General features: G+C 35.3%; 1 protein-coding gene across 1 annotated transcript in view; it reads left to right on the top strand.

Annotated features, from left to right (window-relative positions):
- The first annotated feature begins 5928 nt into the window (after positions 1-5928).
- Positions 5929-14607, top strand: part of LRRTM4 (leucine rich repeat transmembrane neuronal 4) — a 791060-nt gene continuing 782381 nt past the window's right edge. The window contains exon 1 of the mRNA XM_062208856.1: positions 5929-7506. Within this exon, the coding sequence (XP_062064840.1) occupies positions 5929-7506 (1578 nt within the window). The remainder of the gene's footprint in view (positions 7507-14607) is intronic.

Genomic DNA, 14607 nt, shown 5'->3' with positions numbered 1-14607 from the left:
CATCAGGATTCAAAGTGGCTCCAAGCTAACTCCCTCCCACATAGTCCTGCTCTCTTCCCTGAAAGCATATGTGCATTTTTTTTTTCCAGACACACTATGAAAGGGAAAGCCAAATCCAGTGCAACCATCGCTCTCCATTACTCTGAAAATCCAAAATCTTTTCCTCAGGATTTTCCCAATAGAAATCAGACACCAATTCTAGTGCTGGGCTCACTGGTGGAAATGTACACCAAGCTCTTTAAAAAAGCATGTAGAAGTCCTTTACCTAGCAGTTAAGCTGAGGGACAGACGTACTCACTACTTTCGCTTGGTTGAAGAGAGAGTGTATTTGAAGGTCAGGACAGTTTTTCCAAACAAATCTTCCATACAGCATCCTCTCAGATCTCTTGACTCTGTAACCCCACAGTATGTTCAAGGGATCTGTAACTGATTTTTAGTTATATTCTTTGTAAATTCTACATGTAATTCACTAGCTACTTTCAAGTGCAGCTACTTTAATAAAAGCTAGATTTTTTGCCAGTTATTATACTATAAATACGGGTAACATCCTGGGATTCTTTTTTCCCAATCTATGTCATAAACTGGCCTTGGTTTTAAACAAAAGGAAAACTTACATATAGGCACCTATGCGGATAGATATAATTTGTATTGATGTACAACTCCAAAGCCTAAGTTCACTCACACAGAGCCAAGTTAGTCAATCACTGACATTGGAGTAGCCAAAGAAAGTAGGCATTTATTTTGTAAAGCTTGGAACTAGAAGTATGGGTATCTCTCCTTTAGTTCCCAGACTCTGTGCAGGGTTAATGATAAGGAATTCTACATATTGAAGTGGGGTTTGAGAAGCACATGATCAGCTCTTGTATGGAAATCTGGTTTGCAGTACTTGTGGTCCTCCTTTGGCCAGCAATAGGATAGCTATTGTGCTATTTTCAGAGTCGTGGTGATGGTATGGACTCCCACCAGTTTGGGGGCTAAGTGGCTATTATTTTGTTTGCTCAGAGAAAGAGAAAACCTTAGGGCAAGGTCTTATGTCAACATGTTAACATAGGTAGAGGAGATAAAATAACTGATCTTGTAATCTTGTAATCTGATACCCTGTGAGGCTGGCTGGATCCAATGAACCACTCTTTGGTTCACTGAGTCTTCAATAGAGAGCTATCTGGGATCACCAAAGAAGGGTACAGAAGCTTTAAGCTGAGAGAGGGAAATTGAGAGCCTGTAGGAGACCTGACCTGACAGCATCTAGGATCCATATCAGAGGCAGTATGTAGGGGCTCAGCTTTTGTGAGACATATTCATTATATTTAAAAATTAGATGGGGCAAGTGCTGTGGCTCAGTGGGTTAACGCCCTGGCCTGAAGCGCCGGCATCCCATATGGGAGCTGGTTCAAGGCCCAGCTGCTCCACTTCCCATCCAGCTCTCTGCTCTGGCCTGGGAAAGCAGTAGAAGATGGCCCAAGTCCTTGGGCCCCTGTACTCACCTGGGAGACCTGGGAGAAACCCCTGGCTCTTGGCTTTGGATCGGCGCAGCTCCAGCCGTTCCGGCCAACTGTGGAACAAATCATCGGATGGAAGACCTCTCTCTCTCTTTATCTCTCTCTCTTTATCTCTCTCTCTTTATCTCTCTCCCTTTATCTCTCTCTTTATCTCTCTCTCTCTCTCTCTCTCTCTCTCTCTCTCCCTGCCTCTCTCTCTGTGTAACTCCGACTTTCAGATAAATAAATAAATCTTTAAAAAAAATAAAAAATTAGAAAACACAAATAGACAAAAGTCCTAACAATGAAATCAAATGCATCCCAAGCCCATCTTTCTGGAAAATTGGTTCTAAGTATTTTTACCACTACACAAATAAAACTATGTACAGGAAGAGAGTCTTTCCTCATCTTCTAGTAGCTGCCGAGTTCTCTGTCCCTACCCTCCTTACTGTACACAAGGTGGTCACATGTCCTGTCAGCAAAAAAAAGATTATTTTCTTTTTAATGATAGCATATGTAGTATTTCATGCATGTAGTGATTTTTCCTTAACCATGTCTCGTTGAATATTTAGGTGGGGTTTGTGTTTCCATGTAAACTATACTACTATTAACACATTATATGTGTAACATTAATATTGATTTATTTCCTTTCAGTAACCATAATAATATTGCCTCTGAGTGTGCATTTGCATTTTAATAGGTATTAAGCCTTAAGCCAAAGGAACACATTTCTAAAATAGAAATTCAGGTATCAGTTAATGGGAAGGAATATATTTGGGAAAGATTTTATCCCTTTCTGTTTTTCAAGAAATCTTAGTAATTAGACTACGCCTGTGACTGCCTACTCATAAATCTGAGTCAACTTATATGTGTTATTCATATGATAAACCCCCTTTAATTATTAATATTTTGGCAAACACTCTAAAACCAAGGAATATTTCTAAAATATTCATTTGTAATGATCCACAGCAATTCTAGTTACTTATGTAAAATTCATTTACACTTCCTGTATCTGCTAAATTAGGTTAGGATTCTTACCTAGTAGTCTCTCTCTGCAGTACATTAGTTCATTCTCCTGGATCGTTCCCAAAATTCTTATCTGCCCGACTGTTACGAAATAAGCTAGTGAAAATGAGGAACAAAATGAAGATGATGCATTATATTATTTTTCCAATGATCTTTACAAGTTTAAGGAAATTGTATAGATTTTTCTCAAAATAATGCATCTCAGGTGTTTCATTACTTCATCCCTCCTGATTTTGAAGATATTCTACAAATTTTAAAGAAACACCATGATGATGTAGAATATGAGTACTTTGGTTTTTTGGTGATTTGCATGGGAAAGAATGTGCAATATCCATGCAATGAGTTAAGGTAAGTGACTGCACTAAGGATGTCTAGCTGGAAGTCTAATACAGTATAGATGATAACCACTTTCAGACCAAAACCAAACTTTTAGAAAGTCATGTTCCAGGCTGTTAAGCAAAATGCAAAAAAATTCAGAATTATGTTTTATTGTGGAAGGTTGAAAATGTAAAGGTTAGAGTTAAAAACTTTAAATGTAATTACCTAGCAATAAAACACATCTAATAGCATTTTTCACTTGATAAGAATGCTTCCTTGTATACTTAGTTTTAAAATATAAATGAATAAAACAAGCAGTATCAAAAATAAATACAACTCAAATTTTTTGTCATCGGAAAAAAAAAAGATGATAAATCCCCTGAGACATGGACAGCAAAAATAATAAATAAAAATGAAAGAGTAACTTTTAAAAACTATTAATTTCAGAACATATGGAGAAGTGTTTTACTTAATATTTGCAACCACTAAAAGGAACCATTGGGCATAAACCTTTCATAATTTCTATTAGTGAGGAGAAAAAAAAGTGATCCTGTGCCTTTAATTTCCCTTTCTGAGCAAGGGAAGGCTGCACACCACTGACAAGCTCACTTGTTCCCGTCTTTAATGTGCAATCTGTTTTCTCCAGCGGAGGGCACTCAGTGTATCACAAACTCAAGCATTAGCACCAACAAGCTCTGAGCATCATCAGTCTCTGGAAAGCCTTCTGAATTAGACAAGGGCTTCCTCTCAGCACAGCTACAAAACACTTTAAACCTGACCAGCTAAATGGATAAACCTAGCCTGCATAGCTTTTAAACTGGGGTCTCACACAGCACAGGAGGCCTACTTGCTTCAAGAACTGAAAATCCAGAGGATGAATTGCTTTATCTGGGAATGGCAAAAGCCAGCACAATAAGGAATGCCAGGTATTCTGAAGATTTTCTTTTTTTCCTCTCTTTTTACAGAGAAGTTGGTTACCTCCGAGATGGGCTGTAGCTCTTTTGCACAGATTGCCAATTACTGCTGATGGGTCTCTGGTGAATTACACAATGGTCCTCAGAGCCTAGAGGCCCTCCCCCCTCCCCCAACAGCTTCCTTTTTCCTGCCCTCTTCATCCCACCCGTGCTGAATTTTTTTTTTTAATCTATATGTATGTATATTTTTTGCCTGTCCTCTCCGGGGAAGTTTGTATGGGGCTGCTAGCTCACATGCGGGATCAGAATGGTGTGAATGACAGCCGCACTGTGTCATGAAGGTGCTGGTGGTGTCGGCACGAGAGACCAAATAAGAAGAAAGCGGAGAGAGGGGGGAGACGTTTTCCGATGACAAAGGATGGGTAAGTGAACTTTTGTTGTTTTCTTCTTAGCAAAGCCAATCCTCTTACCTTCCTATGCTCAGTCCTGGCATTCGCTGATGAAAGACGGGGAAACAGGCAAAAAGCAGCAGCCTTCTGAGTTTGCCAGTTGACTCACTATAGTTGCTATTATATTTTTAGATCATTTTCCTTTTCGCAGTGTTTTTTTTTTTTTTTGAATGCATAAATGCATATCGTGGACTTAAACAGACTCTAGAGAAATATCTTCAAGACTGTCTCTACCGTCTGCGCATCCACAGCTTGGAAATCGAACAGGAGATAAATACTGTGTTTGCTTCTATTTCTTGATAATATTAGCCACGCTTGTATTTCTGGTTGCTGTCAGGAAGATTGTTAACACTTTACTGCGTGTGTGTAGGGGTGGGGTCCCTACTTTATCAGAGGTTGCACCAGGGCTTGTTTTATCTTTGAAGCTGTATCCTGAACACAGCTTCCAAATTTCCAGCAGTCATTTGCCAGTCTTATTTTTTCAAGTGTGACTGGCTCCCCCCCCCCCCTTGTCTGGGAGAACAGGAATGTATTTCAATGAGTCTGTAGCTGGCAAGAGGACAGAGAGCAAAATCAGGTTTTAAATTAATTTTTTTATACGAAAACCTTCACTGAGAATAAGGAAGATTTTTAGATTAAAGGTTTGGCTGATTGCCTCTTTGGTTAAAAATATGAATGTTTAAGAAACAAGAAACTGCAGTACACCGGAGGGTTTTTTTTTTTTTTTTTCTTCACTGTTAAGAAATAATAAATCTACTGTTGACAGAGAAAAGAAGTCCCTTACCATGCAATGACTTGGAAATGCAGCATAAGTGCCAATAGATTACAACTTTGCAGGCTTTCTGAAGTTAATGGAGGGAGGGGAGAAGAAAAAAGTCGGGGAGAAATTTGAGCATGTTGGGATGGTGAGGAGGAGGAGAGTCGTCTACTGTGGGTTTCCTTGTTTATCCTTCACATTTGAAAATGAGATTAAATGAAAACATAACTGCAATTTAATACTACATAAGATTTTTTTGTATTTTATGCAAATATGTAATAAGAACTTGTCAGTCTTCACTTTGGAGTGTTCCGTTTTGAGTATTTAGGTCCCCCAGCCCATGTATCACCGGGCAGGGAGCCACAGTACACAGTACTATATGCTTATTAACAAACAAAGTACTTGCACTGTTATCTGTCTTTATACTGTGCTTCATTGGCTTCCCATACTAGTCCCAATGCTTTTTTTCCCCCCAAAGCTCATATTCTGCTACCCCATTATGTAATGAGTCTACAATTTCAGGCAGGGCAAACTTGGGTTACCTTGACAGCTTCCTGAAGCTCCTTTGCCAAATCACAGCCTGTTTGCTCAACTAGGAAAGATGGACAAGTACTGGGTTCATTAAGCCATATTTCTGCCCTTACCAGAAGATACCCTCTCTTGGTATGGTTGTTGCCATTCAATGACTAGCCAAATATTATTGTTATGAACATGTCAGCATTCAGTGACAAGACAAGCTCTGTGCTTTTCAATATTGAAGTACATGGGAACTCCTGAAACTCAGAAACGCAGTTCTTAGTTCTCTGGCACTGTGATGATTTGACGATGAAGGAAGAAAGACTGAAACATTAACAGCTAATATGCAACATAGAAGAATGTCTTCAATGTTAAATACCTTGTCCTTAAAGCCACTCTCCCATTACTGTCCCAGATGAAATGCCTCAGATAGTGGTAAGCTAGTGGTGATTTATTTTAATAGCTTCACAATGTGCATCTGTCTTTTCTTTAATATTGTAGGTTTCCATTTAATTACGCAGCTGAAAGGCATGAGTGTGGTGCTGGTGCTACTTTCCACGCTGCTGCTTGTTATGCTCACAGGGGCTCAGAGAGCTTGCCCAAAGAACTGCAGATGTGATGGCAAAATTGTGTACTGTGAGTCTCATGCTTTCGCAGATATTCCTGAGAACATTTCTGGAGGGTCCCAAGGCTTATCACTAAGGTTCAACAGCATTCAAAAGCTCAAATCCAATCAGTTTGCTGGCCTTAACCAGCTTATATGGCTTTATCTTGACCATAATTACATTAGCTCTGTGGACGAAGATGCATTTCAAGGGATCCGTAGACTAAAAGAATTAATTCTAAGCTCCAACAAAATTACCTATCTGCACAATAAAACATTTCACCCAGTTCCCAATCTCCGCAACCTGGACCTCTCCTACAATAAGCTTCAGACATTGCAATCTGAACAGTTTAAAGGCCTTCGGAAACTCATCATTTTGCACTTGAGATCTAACTCTCTAAAGACTGTGCCGATAAGAGTTTTTCAGGACTGTCGGAATCTTGATTTTCTGGATTTGGGTTACAACCGTCTTCGAAGCTTGTCCCGAAATGCATTTGCTGGCCTCTTGAAGTTGAAGGAGCTCCACTTGGAACACAACCAGTTTTCCAAGATCAACTTTGCTCATTTTCCACGTCTCTTCAACCTCCGCTCAATTTACTTACAGTGGAACAGGATTCGCTCCATTAGCCAAGGCTTGACATGGACATGGAGTTCCTTACACAACCTGGATTTATCAGGGAATGATATCCAAGGGATTGAGCCAGGCACATTTAAATGCCTCCCCAATTTGCAAAAATTGAATTTGGATTCCAACAAGCTCACCAACATCTCACAGGAAACTGTCAATGCATGGATATCATTAATATCTATTACCCTGTCTGGAAATATGTGGGAATGCAGTCGGAGCATTTGTCCTCTGTTTTATTGGCTTAAGAATTTCAAAGGAAATAAGGAAAGCACCATGATATGTGCAGGACCTAAGCACATCCAAGGCGAAAAGGTTAGCGATGCAGTGGAAACATACAATATCTGCTCTGAAGTCCAGGTGGTTAACACAGAAAGATCACACCTGCTGCCCCAAACTCCCCAGAAACCTCTGATTATCCCTAAACCTACCATCTTCAGACCTGATGCCGCGCAACCTGCCCTTGAAACACCAAGCCCTTCCCCAGGGTTCCAGCTTCCTGGCACAGAGCAAGAGTATGAGCATGTTTCATTTCACAAAATTATTGCAGGGAGCGTGGCTCTCTTTCTCTCGGTGGCCATGATCCTCTTGGTAATCTATGTGTCTTGGAAACGCTACCCAGCCAGCATGAAACAACTCCAGCAACACTCTCTTATGAAGAGGCGGCGGAAAAAGGCCAGAGAGTCTGAAAGACAAATGAATTCCCCTTTACAGGAGTATTATGTGGACTACAAGCCTACAAACTCTGAGACCATGGATATATCGGTTAATGGATCTGGGCCCTGCACATATACCATCTCTGGCTCCAGGGAGTGTGAGGTATGAACCATGATCCTCCTAAAAGCATTTCTACTTCGGGGAAGGAGAGGTAAATGTTTGAAGCTCTAGAGGTGTCTCTAATCACTAGAAAGATTAATGACCCTTTTGCTTTTGGGTGTTGCTCAGTGTGAAAGGTTACTTAATTAAATTACAACCACCAGGAAATTGACTGCATTTTTTTTTAATGGTTGAAACTTGAAGGAAGTTCATTCAAGGATGAGATTAAGTTGGAATAAAACACTATGTTAAAACACCTGTTTTTTTTTTTTAACGGTTTGTATACAGGGGTTGGACTTAAGAACACACATCTACACAAACAAAACTCTTTTCATTCTGAAATTTATGTCTGGTTCTTGGTGTTTAAGCATTGTAATGGAGTGAAAAAGGAGGGGCCAGCTTAATTTAAAAGCAAAGTGAGTTTACCAAAATTCTAGGAGGTAATGAAGATTTAAACCAAAGAGCAATTTACCCAAGGTTGATTTTGCTGTAAATTTTGAGTTTTAATTAAAGCATGCAACCGGGATCTGACAGCCGTGTTACTTGCCATTTAGTTATCTTACCAGCATAGAGAATGTCAGAGGCCAACTGTGTAATTGTATCAGGATTTTAAGGCTTACTTCCTTCTTTGTTTTTCTTTCCTTCTTTATCCACCACCCCCGACCATCACAACCATTTTTTTTTTTTTTTAATTACTGGGATAAAGGTCACTTTTCAAAAGTTTTTTTTTTAAAGTACTGGTTATTTGTGTGTAATCAGAATGAAACAAATTCCATGTTTTGATTTTGTCCATAGTAACCAATATCAGGTCATGATGCTGTGGATGATTTAGCAGTAACAAAATGACAGGGGTAACAGGGAGTGTTTGTTAGTGTTGCTGTCATCTCCAAAAGAAATGATATGTATTCTTGTTATACTGATCCAAAATTAAGTGCTACAAATATTTATAAATAAAAGAAGGAGCAAGGTTTGAGTCCTGGGTATTCTCCCTTTCTGTAATAGCCTCAAATGAAGTTATGAATTTTATGTCATACTATTTTTGCTTACATAATAAGTAGTTTGGATACTGTTTCTGATTATTTAATTTTAAAGATCAGTTTTAGGAACGCGTTCATGTGTGGAAAAATAGTCACTAATTTTCCCAACTTGTTGATTAGTAGTACTGAATGTAAATTTGTTGTTTTCTTGGTAAAGTTTATCAGAGTGTACAAAGTCTTTGACTGCCAAGGCCTTGTTACTGGAATAAAGTGGTGAAGAGAGGTTGAGTTCCGCCATACGCTGTTTTAGCGTCTGATTTTAGGTGTCTACTTTGTCAAAAGAATGTTTTAATGATTATTTAAAGACTTTTCTCTTTTAATTCTAGTTATAACAGTTGAAAAATATAATTTGCTCTTTGATAATATATACTCTATTTTCCCATAGTCCTAAATGTACATGCTAATTAAAATGTTTTCAGACAAAGCACTAAATTTGAAATAATATCCAACTCAGTAAAGTTTGGACTATGGAATTGTTCTTCATGAAGTTAATTTTCTCATTTTTGTGTATCACTGAATTAGGAGAGTAATCCCAGTTAACAGAGTCCTAAAAGAAATTTGTATAAGCAATTGCCCTTAAAAATCAAAGAGAATAAAATATTTTCTATGTAAGTCTAACAAGGCTTGATGTTTTTCTTGCAGGCCCACAACTACATGATATTCATGAATATTAGTAACAAGTTCATCCTACTTTATTCTGGGTTCTCCTTGTAATTTGTAATCCTTTTAAAGGCTGGTAATGTAAAAACACAAGGAAAATCCACTTCCATTTTATAATTTTCTCTTGCCTTGTGTAATAGGATGGTGATTTTATATATATATATATATATATATACACACACACACACACACACACATATATATATATATATATATATATATATATATAAAGAGTCACCAAGAAGAGTGATTTTAAATAATGAGGACTTGAGAAAAGGGGATACATATGTTTTCTAGAGACCTTAAATTCCACAAATTATTTCCTTGAAAACCTGAGGATTTATGAAAAAATAAATTTTGTTTTATTTGATAAAACATGCTTTTTTTAAAACACATTCTAATACTGTGTTATATCAAGTGGTGTTTAAGGTCATGAAGTTGCAGTAGTATTACTGTGGAGGAATATGTTGTTAGGGCATTGCACAAGGGAAAAGTCAACGAATAGTCTAATGATGCTGTTTAGTCAAAATGACAACCCTGCTGAAGATCAAACTCTCCATGCCCTAACAAGATAAAAGTGGTAGGCTGTATATTTAAGACTATTACCTCAGTTTGGGAAGGTAAGCAGTGCAAAAACAGCTATACTAAATGAATATTAGCTTATTCTGAAACATAAAACAAACATTGCAACTAGCCTCAACCTTTTTGATAGAATATTGGTGTGTAACACTGGGTTGGGGGAAGAGGCGTACTTTGGGAATAACTGTAAAAGTCAAGTTTGTGAGTAGATGGAAAATTAAATGCAGCAGACAAAGGCATTTAAGTTAGTGAGTCAGAGCATTAATTTTCATTTGCTAACATCTACTACAGCTATTGAAGAAATTAAAGCTTTTTGTTTTTGAAACTCTAAAAAAAAAGTTTTAAATGGACATAAAACATTGGGAAAAACAAATTCTTAAAAATTGCTATTAGGGAAAACTTAATTTCCCCCCTTTTTTCTCACCTAAAGTAAAATGCCTCCTGTTGAGAAATCATCTCTTATAGAAACTTCTCTATAAAATGAATACAAGAGAGGGCAATGATTTGCCTAAGTTGATGATTTTATAAGTATGTTGCAAGTAAAAGTCTGCTGAATTTTCACCTGTTCTTGTGTCATATATCTCGTGTATTGATAGAGAACCATTTATATGATAAAGTTTTGTGAAGCACTTTTTAATAAACACCAAATTCTATCCAATAAAGCCATGTATATTTAAGTAAAATACTTAGCATTGAATGCTAATTTTCTGATAGTGCCTTGATGGGGAAAAATTGCTTTAAATTAAAAAGTCTACTTTCTACCTATATTATTAAAATTCAGTTAGCATGAACTAAATATAGTAAAAATATATTCACCTTGTTTATTTTCTGAGGAAAATAAAAAATATTGATTCCTCATTAAAATGGTATCTATGAGCAACCATAAAAGTATAGCATGCAATTTTCTATTTATATAATTTTGGTTCTATACTTTGCAAGTTTTAATTTTGAAAAGTCCATGTGCACATAACCATACTATTAAATTGAAGGAGAATATTATAATAACTTAGGCAGTAAAATTTCTCGTATCTATAAAAGAAGAATAGATTAGGTAGTTATAAATAATTAATATGTATGGCACAAGAGATACATACATCTCAATCATCATACGTGGCAAATAGATAAGTGTGTTTTATTGAATAAATCATTTAGTTTGTCCTCAAAATGTACTCAGAGAAGAGAACTTTGCCTAAAAGTTGGTAGGGTATTATTGAAAGTAGAGAAAATGACAAATATTTTTTAAATGATGTGAAATTTTGCATAATTTTATCTCATTGAAGATATTACAGAAATTATGAAATTATTTTGCATACCAGATTTTTCCTTAGAGATGGTAAAAAACACATTTTGATAGCTAATTCTACTAGGATTGTTTCATTAACTGAAAATAACAATACCCTTTATATAACTAACAAATGTAAATATAGGAAAAGAAGAACTTTCTAGATTATCTTTTACATGAAAAAGAATGAAAGAAATTGGTGAAACTTTAAAGTGAATGAAAGCTTTCTCTCAAGAGATTCTCTATCCAAAATGTTTTTAAAAGTTAAATAATTGGAATATAAAGTGTAATGATCCCATAAGGCTAACATTGCTGCCATAAGGAAAATGGTAGTGTGGATGGTAATATAGGTATGTATTTTCTAATTATTTGATATTTTGGTTACACTGTTAAAATCAAATTTCAAACAACATATTGGTTGTCAGTTTGGGCTTAAGTTATTTCTTTCACTGCTGTGCAGTGGGTGATACAGACCATTTCAAACAATTTCTGTTCGTAATTATTAAAGAAATTAAGTTGAAAAACTATTTATTTAAAATATACCAATAACTTCTTTTGATACTTTACAAAGTGACAGTTTGCAGTGTACTGAATGGATTTCCAAGGACTGGAATAATATATGTTCAAAGATAATGCTATGTAAAATAGGCTTAGTGTCTTTGAGTTTAATGAACTTTTTACCAGCATAAAGCTATACAAAAATAAAACTCATTGAGGTGATCTTTACTGTGTCAAGGTAAAATGTGGTAATTGAGACTATATTTTGTATATTCATAAAGTTTGTATTTGTGTGTATTTGTGCATTTTTATATAAGTTTCTATGTATATGTGTTTATATATGCATATACATGGCTGGTGAGAGAGAAGAATATAATATCTTCCCATCACAATTAATGTCCGTTTTGAGCATTTAAAGTATTAATTGAAAAAAGCTTATGTCAAATTGCCAAGATTTGCTAGTCAGGAATATACTTTTTAAGGTGAATATTTTATCATCTTTAAAAATTGTGTCTCTCATCTATTTAGTCTCAAGTTCTATTGTTAAAAAACAACTTGAAGTAGTCAACTCAGTATGTAATCTACATACTGCCATTTAGGGTGTGACATTCGGCTACGCACTTCATTTCTCTGTGATTCCTCAAATAAGTGTATTCAAATAAGTACTCAACTAGCACAAGCCAATAGCAATCCAGACTAGTAAACTTTGCAAAATCTCTATATTCATTCTCAGGAGTGAAAAAGCAAGATGAGATCATAAGAAAAAACTGAGCTTTATTCATGTGTCAATGAGTAAAAAACTTCTTGAGTTATTAAAATTGAGATGCCCATGTGAACAGCCATGCAACTTCTCTTTTAGGGGAAAAAGCATAGCAAGTCCACACAGATGTGTCTGCACACACACATACCTTTTACATTCTGCCAAATAACTTATTATTTTGAAAGCAATTGAAAGTGTAACTGCTTTTTAAAAAATCAATGGTCTGAATTTGATCCAATTAAAATCTATTTGAGAATAGCATTTTTATTTGAGTTTGCAAATGCTAGTGATAAAGAGTGGCAGCTGCCAAAAAAGATCTGAAATGGCTAATTTGGGAACAATTTTTAAACTGACTATATATGGTTCAATTCTTTTTCTAGAATTAGGATATTAGCATCTCATGGATGAGGTTTGAAAACTGTTGCTTGCTAATACCTCAAGCTGTAGAGTTTGCCTATAGTCTTAGGAATGTATAGTTTTTTCACACATCTCAATAATCTTCATGTGCCAGAATTTTTCTTCTTGATGCTTTTCTGTGTTCAATAAAATCTGGTCATCTCTAGTTTTCAGAAATTGCATTTATAGATAGTTCTATGTTTTAGAAGTTGTAAGTAATATTATCATTGGGGACCTGGTGACTCATCTGAATTTTCATGTCTCTAAAGTTTGAAGATTCACTAAATCAAAATGAAACAATGGCAACCTATATATCACTAGACACTGGGACTTTTGAAAAATTAGGATGTCTTTTGATCACTGGAAAGCATGAAGTGATGTTGAATATATTTTAAAAATTAAAATTGCTTTTTATAGTACCAGAAGAACCATTATTCATTGAGTCAGTTTAATAAAATCTCAATATTCTTAAAAGGAAAGAGAAGTTATGGGGCTATTTTTCTTATGCACTCCATAAGCCATTAAAATTTTAGCTGTAACTTAAGAATGGTGAGAAAAAGCACAGGGTTTCCTACGTCTCCAAATCATTGCCTTTGTATAAACATCTGCTTGAAACTGCTAGAGATGTGCAAAGGCTATATATTAAAATTCTTGCTACATGTTTTTAAAATAATGTTTTCACTGTCAAGAGAAATTAAGGCTTAAACAAATAAAATCCTGGGAAATTAATGCTTTAAAAGTTAGATATTTGACCTCAAGTCAAATCTACATGTTATGGTATTTGTAAAATAATTATTGGGATATACATTAAGAAAATGTTGAATAAATGGTGAGAGCATTCAAAAATCAGAAAAATCTCATTCAAAAATAATGAAGAAGCATAAATAAAGTAAAACATTGAACACAAACTGATGCCTAAATATCAAATAAATACATAACTACAGAAGAATAGGTTTTGTAGTATTTCTCTTTGTATATGTTAATGAAATATCTTGATATTTGAACTTTATCTAAGTGACATTTTTCAACATAATAATTTTTAAAACACTGAAAGAATGCATTTAAGGAGTGATCTATATATTGTAAATATTTTTAAAATATTAAAAAATGTATACTGAATACAGATAGCAATCTATCTTATTTCTGTACTACCTTGTCCACTTTATCTGTATCATCTGAAAAGTAAAATTTTGGGGGATATGCTCAAAAGAGTTTAAAGTCATAAGAGTAATTTTTGTTTCCTTTTATTGCCTCGATTGGGTAGGATTCTTTTCATGATCTTGGGATTTTCATACAAGTATGTCTCATAAGGTTGTCTCTCTCTCTCTCTCTCTCTCTCTCTGTGTGTGTGTGTGTGTGTCTCTGTCTCTGTCTCTTCTTTCCTACTTAATTCTCAAACCTCAGAGATGGGGGAAAGATATGATTTTTAAGTCTAGCAAGAAGGGTCATCATTTTGCTTTTTAGTCTCTTTTTTAAACACGATTCTTCAAGTAGAACAAAGTTAAGTGTGATAAATATTTTAATCATAAATTTTAAGAGGAAATTCTAAAGAAAGCATAGCTATAACATCAAAATTTCTGATACAAATTTTTAATGTTCATTTCTTTCCCTAATACTTCAGTGGTTGGGATATTCTGAATTTGAAAACTGAAATGTTTGTTATTTAAAGGTATACTTAAGTATAAGTCAGATAAACTAATATGAGTATAGATAGGGTACTTAAGAGAATTCATTTTTTTAGGGACATAAGTGAGCAAACTGAATACTTCAAAATAGGAACATAAAGAACTATAAATTAACTCTATTTGGGGAAATTTTTAAGCTTAAAATTATAAGAAACTAATTTTGAAAAAGCAAATGATACTAAAAGAAAAATGCCTAAGAATATTTAA

The sequence above is a fragment of the Lepus europaeus genome, chromosome 13 (genome assembly GCF_033115175.1).
Source record: "Lepus europaeus isolate LE1 chromosome 13, mLepTim1.pri, whole genome shotgun sequence".
NCBI classification, from domain to species: Eukaryota; Metazoa; Chordata; class Mammalia; order Lagomorpha; family Leporidae; genus Lepus; species Lepus europaeus.
The sequence above is the reverse complement of the archived record's forward strand: the minus strand, read 5'-3'. Positions and strand labels throughout refer to the sequence as shown.